The following is a 17,664-nucleotide window of genomic DNA, read 5'->3' on the forward strand; positions in this document are numbered from 1 at the left end:
CCCAGCCGCGGGAAGCCTGGGGCCGCCCTCTCGCCCCCTCCATCTGCTGCCCGGCCCGCGGGCCTGGGAGCGAGTGCAAGTTGGGGCCGCGGCCCGAGTCCAGCCGGAGGTGGGGTCGGCGCGCGGCGGAGGGGCGCGTGGGCCCGCGGCACTAGGGAGGTAACTTCGGGCCGCGCGGGAACGGACTCCGGCGGCAGCCGGACGAAGGCCGAGGCAAGGGAAAGCAGATTACCCCGAAGTCTGGTGGAAACGGCGCTCTGAGCCGCGGAGGGACTCGACCCAACTGCGAGGTGCTCTTCCGGAGCAGAAAGGGGGCGGGGCAGAAAGGGGGCGGGGCAGAATCCACAAAAGCCAATCAGAAACAAGAGATGCCGTTCTGTGCGAGGTAGACGGATTCTGAGTGGGGTCGCCACCGAGGGAAGGCGGGACAGAGCTGCGGAGAGCCAATCCAGAAGCCGAATCTCGCGGGCAGGGGCGGTGCGGACGGCGGCCGAGCCTCGCCCCCCCAGCACTCTGCGCTGACTGGCGGAGGGGGATCGCGAGGGGCCAATCAGAAGCCGGATCTCGCGGGCCGGAGCGTGGCGGACCCGCCCCCCAGCCTGTGTATTGACTGGCGGAGGGGGATGGCGAGGCGCCAATCAGAAGTTGGGGCTTGCAGGCTGGCGCTGGCCGGGGCCGCCTCAGGACCGCGGGGTGCGGGTCAGCTGTGTCCTCTCGGGACCCGGGGTCGCTGCGGGTGAGCCGACCGGGGAGAGCAGGGGTCTGGGCCGAGGCACCGGCCTGGGGGTGCACTGGGCGCTCTGGGGGCCCCCTGGCGGAGGGGCGGGGTCCGGGGCTGCAGCCCCCTCCTCCTCGTCCCCTCCTCCTCGTCCCCTCCGCAGCCCCCTCCTCCTCGTCCCCTCCGCGGCCCCGGCGCCCCCCACCAGTCCCCTGCCGCAGCGGGAAGGCCACCGGAATCCCCGGCGGCGCGCTGTGGGGCTGGGCTGGGTGCTGGGGTGCAGACCTGCACGGGGCCTGGCGCGAGGACAGCGCAGAAGGAATCGGAGGGGGTGTGTGCAGGGCGCGCTGGGGTAACGTCTGGAGAGGAGGGAAAATGCAGAATAACTCCCCTGTTTCGTCCGGAATTTCAAAATCTCATGTAGTTTTAAAGCTCAAACGCAGTGTGGTAGGATATATTGGTTCCCGGAGGTTTCAGGTGCAAAGATTAAGTTTCGAAACCCCATTCAGGCGTTTTTACAACATCTTTAGTGAACACAATCTGAAAGCAAATATTCTGGTCAGAAAGTAAACATGAGAAGTGATTAGCAAGACCGTAGGAACTATAACAGGTGGTGGAAACTGAGCAGCTGCGGCAGGCTTGGAGGTGGGAGAAATCAGTGCGGGAAGGAGGGTCGAGGAAGGCGGGGACGCGGAGGGGAATGGCGTGTTAGACGAATATTCCTGTTATCGCTGGAGTCATCAGGCAACAGTGTTGGGCTGAGGCAGGAAGGGGTCACATCCTGTGTGTGCCTCCCTGAATTTTACCTCGCTGTCCTCACCGCGGTGGGCTGGGCTTTGGGTTTCATAGATCTGAAGTGATTGCACACTAACAGGCATATATATGGTGATTTGGGGGCTCTGAGAAAGCTCTAAGACGCCTCTTCAACCCTCTTCCTAGCCAGTTTCTCACACAGGCTTTTTTTTTTTTTTCATGTAAATTTACATTTGGTGAGATTCACAGATCGTACGCTCACTTAAGTTTTAAGCTAAGTTTTGACAAATGTATACACCCATGTAACCAAAGCACAGTAAAAATATAGACATTTTCCTCCCGAAAGTTTTCTCCTGCCACCTCCTGGCCAGAAGCAACAGCTTCTTATTTCTAGCAATAAGAGCGAACTGTTCATGAGATTCTTTTTATTTTTTATTATTAAAAAAAATTTTTTTTTTAACGTTTATTTATTTTTGAGACAGAGAGAGACAGAGCATGAACGGGGGAGGGGCAGAGAGAGAGGGAGACACAGAATCTGAAACAGGCTCCGGGCTCCGAGCCATCAGCCCAGAGCCCGACGCAGGGCTCGAACCCACGGACCGTGAGATCGTGACCTGAGCTGAAGTCGACCAAGCCACCCAGGCGCCCCCATGAGATTCTTTTTATATGACACTACATCCCTTGAACAACAGTCAGAATCGTGCCCTAAAATGCAACCTACCCCAAGATGTTATTAATTATTTACAACTTAGTACGAAGGGAGGATTGAAATAAAACTATTTTATAAAAAGAGGGGAGTGAGGATACAAGGACCCTAGCTACTTGGCCCTTGAAGTGTGTTCAGAAGCCCCACGTCGCTGTATCTGTGTCACTAGATGCTTTGGGGATGCCGGGCGTGTGAGCAGAGGGCCGTGTCACCAAGGAGAAGAAAACACTCTCCCCCATCCTGTCTGCCCAAGTCATACTCAGTAGCTCAGTTCAGATCCCTATTGTCAAGAATATCTTCCTCAGGCTGTATCAGTTCTCTCTCCTCCGAATCGCTATCATATATTAATTTCATACACCATTTCAGAAACTCAGTTGTAACTTCATTTTACGTAACTGCCCATAATTTTTTTTAGAATTTAAAGGATTTCTTTTTTTTTAATTTTTTAAAAATGTTTATTGATTTTTGAGAGAGAGAGAGAGAGAAAGACAGAGCATGAACAGGAGAAGGGCAGAGAGAGAGGGAGACACAGAACCTGAAGCAGGCTCCAGGCTCTGAGCTGTCAAGCACAGAGCACGATGTGGGGCTCGAACCCACAAACTATATCATGACCTGAGCCAAAGCCGGCTACTTAACCAACTGAGCCACCTAGGCATCCCAGGATTTTTTTTTTTAAGTTTTATTTATTTATTTTGAGAGAGACAGAGACATTGAGAGTTGGGGAGGGGCAGAGAGAGAGGGAAGGAGGGAGAATCCCAACCAGGTCCAAACTGTCAGCACAGTGCTTGATGTGGGGCTCAAACTCATGAAACGTAAGATCATGATCTGAGCCAGAATCAGGATTGGACAGTCAACTGACAGCCACCCAGGTGCCCCTAGATTCTATTTTATTTTTTAACTAAAAAAAATTTTTTTAATGTTTATTTATTTATTTATTTATTTATTTTAATTTATTTTTTGGACAGAGAGAGACAGAGCATGAACGGGGGAGGGGCAGAGAGAGAGGGAGACACAGAATCGGAAACAGGCTCCAGGCTCCGAGCCATCAGCCCAGAGCCTGACGCGGGGCTCGAACTCACGGACCGCGAGATCGTGACCTGGCTGAAGTCGGACGCTCAACCGACTGCGCCACCCAGGCGCCCCTAATGTTTATTTATTTTTGAGAGAGACAGAGTGCAAGCAGGGGAGGGGCAGAGAGAGAGAGGGAAACACAGAATCCAAAGCAGGCACCTGGGTCTGAACTGTCAGTACAGAGCCCGAAGCGGGGCTGGAACCCAACAGACCATGAGATCGTGACCTGAGCCGAAGTCTGACGCTTAACAGACTGTGCCACCCAGGCGCCCCCACTCTAGATTTTATTTTTAAGTGGTCTCTACTCACCTCCCCCTCAACGTGGGGCTCAAACCTATAACCCCGAGATCAAGAGTCACACGCGCCACTGACAGAGCCAGCCGGGTGCCCCACGTAACATTTTTATTTCAAGCCCTTATTCCTCTTAGCCGGAGAAAATGTATTCTTTATGAGTTAAGGTAAATGGAGTCACTCAGTGTTAATTCAGACACGTCAGGCTTGTACTTAACCCAGGGTTTCTTTGGCACCCTCCGTTTATTACTTACTGCCTTATAACTTGTTGTTTTGAATAGCTCTTAAGTTTTTTATTGTTCGGATATCTGTAAGCCAGAGTTAACTTTTCTGGGGTTACAGAGCCCGCTAGGCGCGCTTTCACATCGCCACCTGTGCCTCCCATGATGCTCTGCGCGCCAGCCCACACTGGCGTACCGGGAGCATGCGTGGTAAGCTGGAGGGTGAGCCTTAGAATTCCAAGTGGGGCTAGGAGAGTAAGACCACCGTGTTTCAGCTTATATTTTAGCCCCAAACTGATGGTAACATAGTCAAAGGGACAAAACCCTGGCTTAGGAGTGTCAAGAGCCGAGTCCTTACTGTTACATCGTATGTCACTTTGGGTGAGGCCTCTCACCTCCCAGGACCCAAATCTCCCCATAAATAAAGTGGGGAAGCAGAGCAGGAATTGGATGAGGTGATACCAGGCGCTTTCCTCATCTGTATCCTGTCCCTGGAAACATACCTTCTGTTTGCAAGGTGAGTTTAAACGTAATTTGTGGTGCAAGGAAATTTACTCACCTGCCAAAACACCCACTTCTTTATCTCATTTGCTGATGTGATTTTTTAACTTTATGAGTGAAAATTAATAATAAGAACTATATTGGGGCGCCTGGGTGGCTCAGTCGGTTAAGCGTCCGACTTTGGCTCAGGTCATGATCTCACGGTTTGTGGGTTCAAGCCCCGCGTCAGGCTCTGTGCTGACAGCTCGGAGCCTGGAACCTGCTTCGGATTCTGTGTCTCCCTGTCTCTCTGCCCCTCCCCTGCTCACACTCTGTTTCTCTCTCTCTCAAAAATAAATAAACATCAAAATAAAATTTTTTAAATAGTAAGAACTATAGAATCAATATTGAGCAACATTATTGGTCTGTCTTAAGAAACATCACTTCATTAAATATATTCATTATATGTCTCTTTCTAGTTTTTTTGTTTTCTCTAGACATAATGTCACGTGGAGATGATCTTCAGTCACAGGCTCTCACCAAGCCCGCTTTCAGTGAAACCCAAGCCTCTGCATTAGTGGAATCGGTATTTGGGTTAAAAGTTTCCAAGATCCAGCCACTTCCTAGCTACGATGACCAGAACTTTCATGTATGCGTTTCAAGAACCAAAGACACTACAGATGGCCCGACTGAGTATGTCCTCAAAATAAGCAACACTGAGTCGAGCAAAACTCCAGAGCTGATTGAAGTTCAGAGTCACATCATCATGTTTCTGAGAGCCGCTGGGTTCCCAACAGCCTCTGTGTGTCGCACTAAAGGAGACAACCTAACCTCTCTTGTGTCCACAGGTAAGAAATTACCACGTCACTCGTCATCGCCTGTGCATGTACGTTACTGCATTTTGGCTACAGGTGGGAATATCAAGAACAGGTTTATAGCTCCCAGCGTGGATGTGGTTATTTGTTCAGTGGCGGGGGAGGCCACAGCATCACCCAAGTGCAGATCAGAGGCTCTGATTCCGAAGTGGTTAGAGCTGGGATCTGGTGTAACTCCTCCCCTTAGGAAGGTCTTGATGGATGAGGCACTAAGGACACATGGAGTTAGGGGAAATTTTTTTTAACAGAAAAATAATGGAACATTTTTATTCATCAGACCAGCTGTGTATCTTGGTGCTGTGGTGTGGAAGAAAGAACGCAGGACTAGAAATCAGGGATTTTAGATCCCAGCTCTGTCATTTCTGTGTATGGTAACCTGGGACCCACTGCTTGATATTCCTAAGACTGGAGTCCTCGTCTGTGAGACTCTGGCCCATTTCCCTCTAATGTTGCCAAAATTCTAAGCTGAACCTGTAGAGTTCTGTAAGCAGCAGCCTGAGATCAGCTCAGCCCTGGAATTTGTTAAAGGTTAAATCTTGACCACTGTTTCCCTCTTATTCGATCACCCATTCTGTCATAATCTGCATGGCTCCAAATAAGTGAGGCCCCATCCAGGCCCCGACACACAGGCTTCCCCCCCCATTTGCCCCTGAAGAAGCCTCTGTAACTGTCATTTCTCTATATCACACTTTCCTCAATTATAAACTTATGAAAACGTGTTTTAGGTCCATTTGCCAGACCAGGCAATTTATGTTTAGTGCTAAGGCCGGCAAAGCTGGGGCTGGAGCACTGCTGGGGTGTAAGTGCCTGGTTCCGGGGCTGTGAGGTTTGTCTGTTCTGTCTGCGCCGATCTGCTCAGTCCTGCTTCGTAAAATCCTGCTGGCTGGTTTTAGGTTAGCTCATGCATTTCTCTTCTTCTGTGATTTCTGTTATTCTCTGTGATAATAATTACAAAGCCAGAAAGTCCATTTTCTGGAGAATAATTGACAGGATATGACCTTCCATCCATCTAGATAGTGGCTCCGAAATCGCAAGCTACTTGGTGAGGCTCCTGACTTACCTCCCAGGAAGGCCTATAGCTGAGATCCCCATCAGCCCCCAGCTACTGTATGAAATTGGAAGGCTAGCTGGCAAATTGGATAAGACACTGGAGGTAAGATTTGCGGTTTTATCTTATTTATAAGAATTTTTTGTTTAGTTTTGATTTTTTTTTTTTTTTAAGATAGAAAGCACAAGTGAGGGAGGGGCAGAGAGAGAGAGAGAGACAGAATCTGAAGCAGGCTCCAGGCTCTGAGCTGTCAGCACAGGGCCTGACACAGGGCTCAAACTCATGAACTGTGAGATCATGACCTGAGCCAAAGTCGGATGCTTAACCAACTGAGCCACCCAGGCGCCCCTAGTTTTGATTTATTTTACTTAAAAGATAGACCCAGTGTCAGACTCCCTTTTTATGTGTGGTGCCTCCTAAGGTTTGTGATGAAGGAAATAGGGTCTTAGATGCATGAATTTTATGACAGTAAGGCTCCTTTCTGCCCAGGTCTGTGAAATCTCCCCTGACCTTTTCTCTTCCCGTGCTGTGCATAATTGACCACTTCCTTCTCTTGCTACTTCTGAACTTGGACATCCTTCTATCACTGTACTTATTGGGCTATGTTCCAGTCAGCTAGTGCTGTGTAACAAGTCATCCCCAAACTTACTGGCTTGAAACAATAATGACTTATTTGTCATGTTCCCCTGGGTTGACTGAGTGGATCTCCTGCTCTACGTGGTATTGATTGGGGTCACTCATGCAGCTGTACTCAGCTGGGAGCTCAGTCCTCCATGTGGCCTCTGCTTGTCACATGGTGTCTCATCCTTCAGGATGGCTGAGCGTCTTTACAACATGGCTGCTGGTTTCCAAGAGAGTGCTCCGAGGGGACAAATCCCAGTTCACAGACAGTTATTGAGCCTGTTATTGAGTTACTGAGACAGTTTGAATCATGCTAGCTAGTGTCCCATTGGCCAAAGCAAGTGACGTGTCTAATCCCAAAGTCAACTGGGAGAAGCTACATAGGGTGTGAATAAAGGAAGCATGATTCATAGGGGACATCAGAACAACAGTCTACCACATATGGTATCGTAATTATTGCATATTTGCACTTCCTGTTACGTATGGTTCATGAGAAGCAGTGAGCTTCTTTTTTTATTATTATTGTTAGAGAGAGAGAGAGCACACGTGAGCAGGGGGTGGGGCAGAGAGAGAGAGAAGAAGAGAGAGAGAATCCCAAGCAGGGTCATGCTCAGTACGCAGCCCAACGCAGGGCTCTATCCTATGACGCTGGGATCATGACCTGAGCTGAAATCAGTCAGACACTCAACCGACTGAGCCACGCAGACGCCCCAGAAGCAGTGAGCTTCTTAAGAGATGGTTTATGCTTTGTTTTTTTGTTTTTTAAATTTTTTTAATGTTTATTTATTTTTGAGGTGGGGGGTGGGCAGAGAGACAGGGAGACACAGAATCCGAAGCAGGCTCCAGGCTCCGAGCTGTCAGCCCAGAGCCCGACGTGGGGATCGAACCCAGAACCACGGGATCATGACCTGAGCCGAAGTCGGACACTCAACTGACTGAACCACCGAGGAGCCCCTGGTTTATGCCTTAATCATCTTTTTCCCTTGCTGTCTAACAGTGTGAAACACATAGCAGGTATTCAAGGAGGACTGGATTAAAAAAAAAAAGAAGCAACTTATGAGCTGGTTCTTAAAAGTTAGGAACCCATCAGTCAGAGAAGAAGGAGGGAGGGCTTTCTAGCTAGAGGAAAGAGCATGCGAACAGCCATGCCGGTACAATGATCATGTTCCAGAACTTGGTAATTCGTTATGCTTGGAATACAGGGGTTAGGCCTGAGGGAGACAGAAGATAAAGTTGGAAACATCCCGTGGTCAGATTATAAAATACATCAGCATATACGATACTGAGGAGCTTAGGGACTTTGGAGGGTTTTTAAACAGGCAAAGATTTCTAGTTTATAGCCCTCTGTGGATCAGTGTGGTGGATGGATTGGCAGAAAGCCAGAATGGAGGCAGGGAATGCATCTAGGAAGCTAATGAATAATCAGATAAACGCGGATTGAGAGCTTGAAGTTCTCCTCAAGCTTGAAGGAAAGGTTCAAGATATCTTTTGGAGACAGAGCCAAGTTAGTGATTGATTTAATGTGAAGCCTGTGGGAGAGGGAGGGGCTGAGCGAGACGTGGGTTCGCACCTGTGTCTGCTGGGTCACAGCCCCGCGCACAAGTAGGCAGCATTCTCCCCTGACATCAGTCACGAGGTGGCCTTTGTAGCCCGGAGCAGAGGACAGGAGGGATGAAGAGGGGGAGAACTAGGAGAACTATCAGAGATGGGGCTGGTGGTTGCTGAGATTTGTGCCGGCAAAGGCTTCTTGCCGTAGACGAAGCAGAGCAGCCTCCACTGACCTCACATTGTGCCCCTCTTGTGGCTACTGTGGTCAGCCTGCCCGAGTCACTCCTTGCTTCTGCCCACAGTTTCTTTCCATCCGGCTGGTGCTTTAGCGAGAAGAGTAAGGTGGAGACTTAGCAGGAGCTAAGAGATGGGACGGGGCTGGGAACACCCCAACAATAAGATTTAGGGGATTTTTATGCCCTCTGTCCCAGAGACTTGATATTTACAATCTCCTGAGACTGAGTGGAAAAAATTCTTGGCTGCTTTATGCCCACAGCCTCTATATTACGAGTCCTTCTTGCAAGCAGTGTGTACATGGGTCTTGCTATTTTATCCAGTCTAACCATCTGTGCCCTTCAGTCGGGATGTTTACATTTAATGCAGTAGTGATGAAACCCTCAGGAGCTCGGCGTGGCGCACCGAGGAGCCAGGAGAGAAAGGCCAGAGAAGTCGGGAGCATTGGCTGCAACATTCATGTTCAACAAACCTTTGCTGAGCACCCGCTACGTATGAGGTCTTGATTTGTTTTGCGTCTTAGTTTATCAGAGACAATTGGGAAGCTGGTGTTGATACTCTGATTTCACCGTCAAGGAAACAGATCCGAGATATTAAGTGGCAGAGCCTGTTGAAACCCAGCCGTGTGTGACTCCTGGCCTGGATTCCGGGTGGTCTCCCACTTCTCCTGCCGGAGCCAAGAGGGTCTCCTGTGGGCTGCATGGCTAACAGTGCCACCGTTTTAGGAGCCGACTCAAAGCCTTCCCGAGTGGACCGTTGCTCCCTTGGAAGCCCGGCAAGAGTGTTATATTTTACTTTCTTTAAAAATGAAAGTAAGAGGGGCACCTGGGGGCTCAGTCACTTGGGCGTCCAACTCTTGGTTTCGGCTCAGGTCATGATCTCATGGCTCGTGCATTCGAGCCCCACGTCAGGTGCTAAGCTGACAGCACAGAGCCTGCTTGGGATTCTCTCTCTCTCCTCTTTCTCTCCGCCCTTCCCATGCTTGCGCTCGCTCTCTCTCTCTCTCTCTCTCAAAATAAATAAACTCAAAAAAATGAAAGTAAGAAATATGCATGGTTGAAATTTCACCCAGTACCGAAAGGCATAACATGAACATTTTTTTCTCTTCCCTATCATCTCCATTCTTAGTTCCAGTGCTACCCCCCCGAAGGCACAGCTTCTAACAGTGTTTTAGTGCTTACTATGCAGGGTATTTTTGTGATCTGCGGTGGCACTTAACACACCAGTGGTCAGGAATTCAAAACCCTGTCATGTGAGGACTCACGGAAGGAACCAGAAAGGTTGACTCTGCAGAAGAGAAGGCTCTGAGGGGGAGGAGCCCTGTCCGGGAGTACATGGAAGACAGTCATGTGGGAGAAGCATTGACCGTGTTCCAGACGGCCCCAGACGGCCCAGCGAGACCCCACGGCAGGGACACTATGGGCACGGATGTCCCAGTGACAGCCCACGGCAGGGACACTATTGCTGAGACAGTTTAGCTCAGCAGAAGGAAGAGGGCAGAACCGTTTAAGGGTAAAAAGTACCTCCTGTGCGAGGTATTGAAACCGAGGCTACTTCAAGGACGTGGTGGCGAAAGCAGGGACGTCAGGGGAAGGATTTGGAACCCCAGGGCTCGAGAGTGGACGTTAGAATGAATTTAGAGGCACATTTTTAAAGAAATGGAATACAATGGAGAACACCAGAATATCTCACACATAATAGTCTACGTATCGTTTATGGACTTTTTTTCCCCTCTCTGTGTGTTGGCAGTATCCTGGGTTGTCATGAAAAGTGTATTTCTCACAGGAGAAACACTATTCCACCGGTGATCCCCCCACCCTGGGACAGGTCAGCCCTCCCTCAGCCCCCACTAGTAACTCATTATCCTGCTCCAAACCTCAGTTTCCCCTTTTGTGCAACGATGGTCAAAGCCATTTCAAACCTCAGATAGAGTGGTCAAAATCTAAAGGCCCTGGCAGTTCTAGAATTTTCTGTCGTAAGAATGCTCATTTATTCGGCAAATACTGCTTGAGCAGTGTCTTTTGTGCCCCAGGCACCGTTCCAGGCGTAGGGACCAAGCACAAAACTCCTCTCTGTGGAGCTTACGTTCTAGGGAGGACAGGCAGGCGCGAGGGTGGAGTATGGTGGATGTTAGCAATGTGTGCCGCACCTTAAGAAGAAAAAGCAAGCAGAGGAGAGGGATCTGAAGCATTGGGGAGAGGGCTGAGATTTTAGATGGAGTGGTCAGGGCGCCCTCCACAGAAGGCGGGTTTTGAGTAAGGAGCTGGTAGCAATGAAGACCCTGGACCAACGGAGGTCTGGGCAAGAGTATCCCACGAGGAGGAAACAGCACACACAGAGGCCGCGAGGTGGAGCCGTGCTTGGCGTGTTCTCCAACCGCAGGGAGGCCAGGGTGGTTGGAGGACAGTCAGCAAAAGCAGCAGAAGGTGAAGTCAGAGAGGTGATGAGGGGCAGGCAGGTCACGTGGGGAGAATAGAGTTCTCTGTAACCGCCTCCGGCCCTGCCGTAGGCTGTGGCTAATCCCTGACACACCATCATGGGCGCGAAGCGAGATGGGCACGTGCCCTCAGAGCTACGAGGTCCTGTGCAAATATGCAGTCATTGTTTTGTGGGGGGATTAAATGGGGCGAGTTGTTCAGGGTGGGGCCCCTCCCGTGCGCTCCTGGGACCAGCACTGGGGGGGGTTTGTGGAGCTCGAGGTAGCGGTCGCTCCGACTCTCTAGACTCTAAAGAGTTTCTTGCCTTTGATTTAGAAATTCCATCACCCAAAGTTAAGTTGCCTTCGTCGAGAAAACTTCATTTGGAATCTGAAAAATGTTCCTCTTTTGGAGAAGTACCTGTATGCCTTGGGCCAGAGCCGAAACCGAGAGATCGTCACACAGGTCATTCAGCTGTTCAAGGGCGAGGTCCTGACCAAGTTAGGTGATTTTCGAGAATGTGAGTATTCCTCTGATCAAATAAGTTTTGGTGGTTTTTTTTGCTATTTATATTATTTATCTTTAAAGTTTATTTTTTTAAATTATTTTTTTAATGTTTGTTCATTTTTGAGAGAGAGGGAGACAGCATGAGCAGGGGAGGGGCAGAGAGAGAGGGAGACACAGAATCTGAAGCAGACTCCAGGCTCTGAGCTGTCAGCACAGAGCCCGACGCGGGGCTTGAACCCACGAACTGCGAGATCATGACCTGAGCCGAAGTCTGACGCTTAACCGACAAGCCACCCAGGTGCCCTGCAACCTGCGTTTCTTATTCAGTGTTGTCTCTGGATTGATCCACTTGACCTGTAGTTCCAGTTCATTTAGTTCACCGTTGTTAACTGCTGAATAGTATTCCAGAGTATGTACGTACCACCATTTATTTCAATGTACTGTAATTTTTACTTAGTTATTTTTGAGGGAGGGTGAGTGTGAGCAGGGGAGGGGCCGAGCGAGAGGAGAGAGGCTCGACACTGTCAGCACGGAGCCCGACGCGGGGCTCCATCTCATGAACCATGAGATCACGGCCTGAACCAAAATCGAGACGCCAAACCCACTGAGCCACCAGGCTCCCCGAACATACTGTAATTTTTTTGGCCTGGTTTGTTCTTTTGTTAATAGAATTTTGTGTGGGTTCCCCCCCCTTTTTTTTTTCTGCTACATCACAGGGCTCTGGTGAGCACGCTAGTCCATATCTCCTCATGGACACAGAGAACAGTTTCTCTAGGGTGTAACCAGCCTCTTGACTGAGCGTGAAGCCTTAGTCAAAGGACAAGAAAGTAAGGGGCATTTCTAGCAAGCCTAACCGAGGCAGTATGTGTCCCTTGTGGCCTCCGCTTGGGCTGCGTTAACAAAGTACCAGGGGGCATAGACAACAGAAATTTATTTCTCACCATCCTGGAGGCTGGAAATCTGGGGTGCCGTCATGGGCAGTTTCTTTCCTGGCTCAAGGATGCTCTGTGGTGTCTCTTCTTATCAGGGCATAAATCCCATCATGAGGGCCCCACCCTCATGACCTCATCTCACCCCTGTCAACCTCCTGAAGACCCCATCTCCAAATATCACCACACTGGGGGGTAGGGCTTCAACATGTGAATTGTTGGGGCGGCGGGGCAGTCACATTTCAATCCATAGCATTTACTTTATGTAAACATAATGCAAGGGGGTGGGGTGCCTGTGTGTCTCAGTCAGTTAAACATCTGACTCTTGATCTCAGCACAGGTCTTGATCTCAGGGTCATGAGTTCAAGCCCCATGATGGGCTCCATGCTGGGCGTGCAGCCTACTTAAAAAAAAATCAAACGCACAATGCGAGGTGGTAGCAGGAAAACAGAGTTGATTTGCCCTCAAATCTGCCCCCACAACTCATATCCGTCTCATTAAAATGTACCCGCCACTCAGTAGTTGGTCTGATCACAACCCTAGGACTTGGCAGCCTTGACTTTGTTCTTTCTCTCACGCCTCACATCCAATCAAATTCTACCAGCTCTAACTTCAAATGTGCCCCATTTTTACCTACTTTACCACACCTTAACTACTACCACTTGTTCCAAGCTACCCTCATTTCTCATCTGGATTACTGAGTGTGTGACGTCATGGGTCCTGGGGTAGGACTGTTGGGTCATAGGACATGTCTATGTGCAGCTTTACGAGATACTGTCAAACTGTTTTCCAAAGTGGTTGTATGTCGACTTTATGCTACTGCCGGCAGAGGATGAAAGTTTTCATGGCTCTACACCCTTGGTATCATCAGATGTTTTACTTTTTGCCCATCTGATAGAATGTAATGATTTTTTTTTTTTAAGTAGGTTCCATGCCCAATGTGGGGCTTGAACTCACGACCCAAGATCAAGAGCCACCCAGACACCCCTGTGATGATTTCTTGTTGGGGTTTTACTATACATTTCCCTATTTATTGGCCGTTTGGGTAAACCCTTTTGTGAAGTGCCTATGCAAGTCTTTTGCCAGTTTTTCTACTGGGATTTTTTTCTCATTGATTGCTGGATACAAATCCTTCGGTGGTTATATGTGTTACAAATATTTTGTCCCATTCTGTTCCCTTTTCACTTTCTTTATGATATATTTTGATGAACAATCCTTAATTTATTGGTTTCAAATACATCAATCTTTTACTCTATGGTTAGTGTTGTGTGTCTTGTGTAGAAATTTTTCTCTACCCTGTGGTCATGAAGATATTCTCCTATATGATCTTACTAAAATGTCATAGCTTTTGCATTTCATAATAGGTCTATAAATCATCGGGAATTTACATATGGTGTGAATTTTTCCCATGGCTGATATTTTTTTCCACCAACATTTATTAAAAAGCCATCTTTCTAGGGCACCTGGGTGGCTCAGTTGGTTAAGTATCTGACTTCTGCTCAGGTCATGATGTCATGGTTCATGAGCTTGAGCCCTGCATTGGGTGATCACGAGCCCCATTTCGGGTAAACACGAGCCCTGCCTCAGGTGAGTCCCACTTCTCTCTCTCTCTCTCTCTGCCCCTCACTCACTTGCACCCTTTCTCTCTCTTTCTCTCAAAAAAGAGCCATCTTTCCTCTCTTTGTTTTGCAGTACACCTCTGCTATAAACGAAATGTTTTGGGGCTCCATTTTATTCCCCTGTTCTATTTGCCTGGGTCTCCTCCCATACCACACTGTGTATCAGCTATGCAAGGCTATGCTGCAGTAACAAATAGCCCCCAAATCATGTGGACTACAAAAACAAAGGTTTGGTTCTAACTCGGGCTGCATGCCTATCATGGGTTGGCTACAGTTCTGTTCTACTATTCTCACTTTGGGATTTAGATGGATGGGATTTTCACCAATTGGACTATTGCTAGAGTATGGAGAGCAAGAATGTAGGGCACTGTACACTGGCCCTTAAATCTCTGCCCTAAAGGGACATCACTTCTGTTCATATGTCAATGACCAAAAAGTCACATGGCCATACACCAACATCTTGAGGAGCAGGGAAGTGCGACTCAGCGCATTCCTGGAAGGAACATGAACTGTGAGATTGTGACCTGAGCCAAAATCAAGAGTCAGACGCTTAACCCACTGAGCCATCCAGGTGCCCCGTCATAAGAAATTTTTTTGGAAATCCTAAGTTAAAATAGACACATCTAGTTCATTCTAGGACTCTTGGTGGCAGCTTCTCCTCCTCCTCCTCCCTTTCCCCCTCCCCCCTCCCCCCCTTTCCCCTCCCTTTCCCCCTCCCCCCCTCCTCCTTCTCCAATATTGTTTAATCTCTCCACCCAATGTGGGGCTTCAACTCACAACCCCAAGATCAAGAGTTGCATGCTCTACTGACTGAGCCATCCAGGCACCCCTAGACTCCTCTTATAATAATACAAACATACATGTATTCTTTTTAAACATTTCTGGTTTGGGGTGGTTCTGCCTCTCCCTTTACGCTAACAGGTGTTCGCAGTGACTATAACCTCCATCGTCTGGCCTTGTACTGATCAGAAGCAAAGGCAAGTTCAACCACCGAATTTAGCTGCTTTTTTCCTTTTCAGAGGAAATTATTTTATTTCAGGGAAAATAGGGTTCAGCTCTACCTCTGACTGCTCATCGCATTGCTTGAGTGGCCATGCCCGAGAAAGGAGAAGTGGGAAGAATGAACTGGGGGTTAAATACCTGTTTTCACGTAGCTTAATGTTTCTCCTTTCAGGTGTCAATCACGGAGACCTTAATGACCATAACATTTTAGTGGAGGCCATCAAGTCAGCCCCTGAAGGTGCCACGTATCACGTGTCTGGGATTTTAGACTTCGGTGACATGAGCTACGGCTACTATGTGTTTGAGGTGGCCATCACCATCATGTACATGATGATTGAGAGCGAGAGTCCCCTACACGTGGGAGGCCACGTCCTTGCCGGATTTGAGAGCGTCATCCCACTGACACCTGTGGAGAGGGGCGCCTTGTTCCTCCTCGTGTGCGGTCGCTTTTGTCAGTCGCTCGTCATAGCTGCACACTCTTGCCAGCTACACCCGGAGAACAAAGAATATCTCATGATCACTGCCAAAACCGGGTGGAAGCACCTGCAGCAGATGTTCGACATGGGCCAGGAAGCTGTAGAAGAAATCTGGTTTCAAACTGCCAGGTCCTACGACTCTGGGATCACCATGTGACTAGGCGAAATTTCACATTAGCTTGGATGGTGAAGAACCCAGAAGGACCAAATCTAATTCTATGAAGGATTTCCCTGCACAGCGAAAAATGAATTGATAGAACTGATTGGTGCACATGAACCCTCTGAGCACTCTCACAACCACTTTTTAAGTCTAAGAAAGTGCCCCCTGAGCAAGCGTGTCTTTCTGTGGGTCTTGCTTGCCTCATGTATAAAACACAGAGTGATGTTTTGACTCAGTCAATCTCTCAAGGTGTATATATTCCAGCCCCAAGATCAATGACTGTTTTACGCTTTGAAAGGAACACAAACATAGACATGTTCACGTACTTTAAATTACCGAGTGTAGCACAGAGGTCTCACTGTCATATCACCAATTCTGTGAAGACTTCTCCTATTGCTCTGTGTCTCTAGAACCCTGTGCTGTCTTTTCCATGGCACATCACTCGGTATCACAGATGATGGCTGCGTAGTCATGTGGTCCAAGAGCTATTTGAGGGCAGAGACTGTGAAACAATTTTTTGTCTCCCCTTTTTTTGTTTTGCACCCGATACAGTGCTTTCCCCATGGTTTCAAAAAATATTTGCAAAATTCATGTATGCTAAAAGAAAGGTTGGAGAAGATAAGGCAGAGACTAAGATGCCTTAGGAGGAAACACAGATGGTGTTCCTGAGAAAAAGTCTGCCTTTGAGAGGACACTTGAAGCTGGAACTCTAGAGACCGATGCTGGAAGATACTGGACCTGCAAGGAGGTGAGAGGACACACAGGCAGGGCCATGACTCCTGAGGCACAAATACAACGGTCAGTTTTCGATTGATACTAAGAAAGTCTCTAAGATGTCCCCCAAACCTGTCTCATTTGTGGCTCTTTACACATGAAAATGTGATGTTGGTGGGGCGCCTGGAGGGCTCAGTCAGTTGAGCATCCGACTTTGGCTCAGGTCATGAGCGTTCGAGCCCCGTGCCGGGCTCTGCGCTGACGGCTCGGAGCCTGGAGCCTGCTTTGGATTCTGTGTCTCCCTCTTTCTCTCTGCCCCTCCCCGACTCATGCTCTGTCTCACTCTCAAAAATGATTAAAAAAACATTAAAAAAAAAGAGAAAATGTGATGTTGGTGAACAGTGGTTCACTGTATACTTGATGTTAATGATACCACTGTTTCCTTCACTGATTTCTCTGCACGTCTCCTTCAGTGTGATTTATTAAGTGTCTGTTTACTTATTCTTGTGGGTCTAACTATCCGTTCTCTAAGACGACTCAAGTCTACAACCCTTGCCATGCAAACCCCCGTTCAATAGCTGTCCCTTTCAGTCTATATAAATAGCTGTTGCTTCCCTGCCTCTGCAGTCGCCCTATTAGTGTGTAGTTGATAGGGGCTTATCCCCTACCATTCCGGAGATTACAAGGGTTCTAGAAGCTTTCTGCCAGAACCTGGACGAAGACTAAACCTGTATTTCTTACTATGTCATATTATTTTACATGCATTATCTCATTTTATCTCTATAATAAACCCATGAGAGAAGTAGTGGTATGATTAATCCCCATTGAAAAAAATTTTTTTAAGTTTATATTTGAGAGAGACACACACACACACAGAGTGTAAGCGGGGGAGGTGCAGAGAGAGAGGGAGACACAGAATCTGAAGCAGGCTCCAGGCTCGGAGCTGTCGGCACAGAGCCCAGCACGGGGCTCGAACTCACGAATTGTGAGATCACGACCTGAGCAAAAGTCAGTGCTAAACCGACTAAGCCATCCAGGCGCCTCTAATCCCCATTTTCAGACGAGGGATTTGCTCAGAGACAGCCAGGGCCAGGGTCGCAACCCTCTCCTCCTACCCCCCATGCAAGCGCATGCGCGTGAACACGACTGTGTTGGGATCAAATGAGATCACGTACATGAAAGCAGTCACACTTCCCAATGTAAGGCATTGTATTTTTCTTAAAGATTTTGTTTTATTTATTTTGTAAAGTAATCTGTACTCCCAAAGTGAGGCT

The 17,664-nt window shown here is 48.5% G+C and overlaps 1 protein-coding gene across 2 annotated transcripts; it reads left to right on the forward strand.

Annotated features, from left to right (window-relative positions):
* The first annotated feature begins 622 nt into the window (after window positions 1-622).
* HYKK (hydroxylysine kinase) lies at window positions 623-16,674 on the forward strand. 2 transcript variants are annotated; one of them, XM_047846714.1, is made up of 5 exons: window positions 623-736; window positions 4,738-5,088; window positions 6,129-6,268; window positions 11,320-11,503; window positions 15,213-16,674. In XM_047846714.1, exons 2-5 carry the CDS (start codon window positions 4,743-4,745, stop codon window positions 15,671-15,673), a joined length of 1,131 nt encoding a protein of 376 aa, XP_047702670.1. In that variant the 5' UTR covers window positions 623-736; window positions 4,738-4,742; the 3' UTR covers window positions 15,674-16,674. The 2 variants fall into 2 exon arrangements, with proteins under 2 accessions (XP_047702670.1, XP_047702669.1); XM_047846713.1 differs by having other exon boundaries at window positions 638-736; window positions 4,720-5,088.
* The last annotated feature ends 990 nt before the right edge of the window (window positions 16,675-17,664 follow it).

This window comes from Prionailurus viverrinus, unplaced genomic scaffold (assembly GCF_022837055.1).
Source record: "Prionailurus viverrinus isolate Anna unplaced genomic scaffold, UM_Priviv_1.0 scaffold_40, whole genome shotgun sequence".
In the NCBI taxonomy this organism is placed as follows: Eukaryota; Metazoa; Chordata; class Mammalia; order Carnivora; family Felidae; genus Prionailurus; species Prionailurus viverrinus.

Coding starts and splice junctions, on each gene's coding strand:
- HYKK (XM_047846714.1), top strand. CDS start 4,743: ATGTCACGTGGAGATGATCTTCAGTCACAGGCTCTCACCAAGCCCGCT. Junction 5,089..6,128: donor AACCTCTCTTGTGTCCACAG/GTAAGAAATTAC, acceptor CCATCCATCTAG/ATAGTGGCTCCGAAATCGCA. Junction 6,269..11,319: donor AATTGGATAAGACACTGGAG/GTAAGATTTGCG, acceptor CCTTTGATTTAG/AAATTCCATCACCCAAAGTT.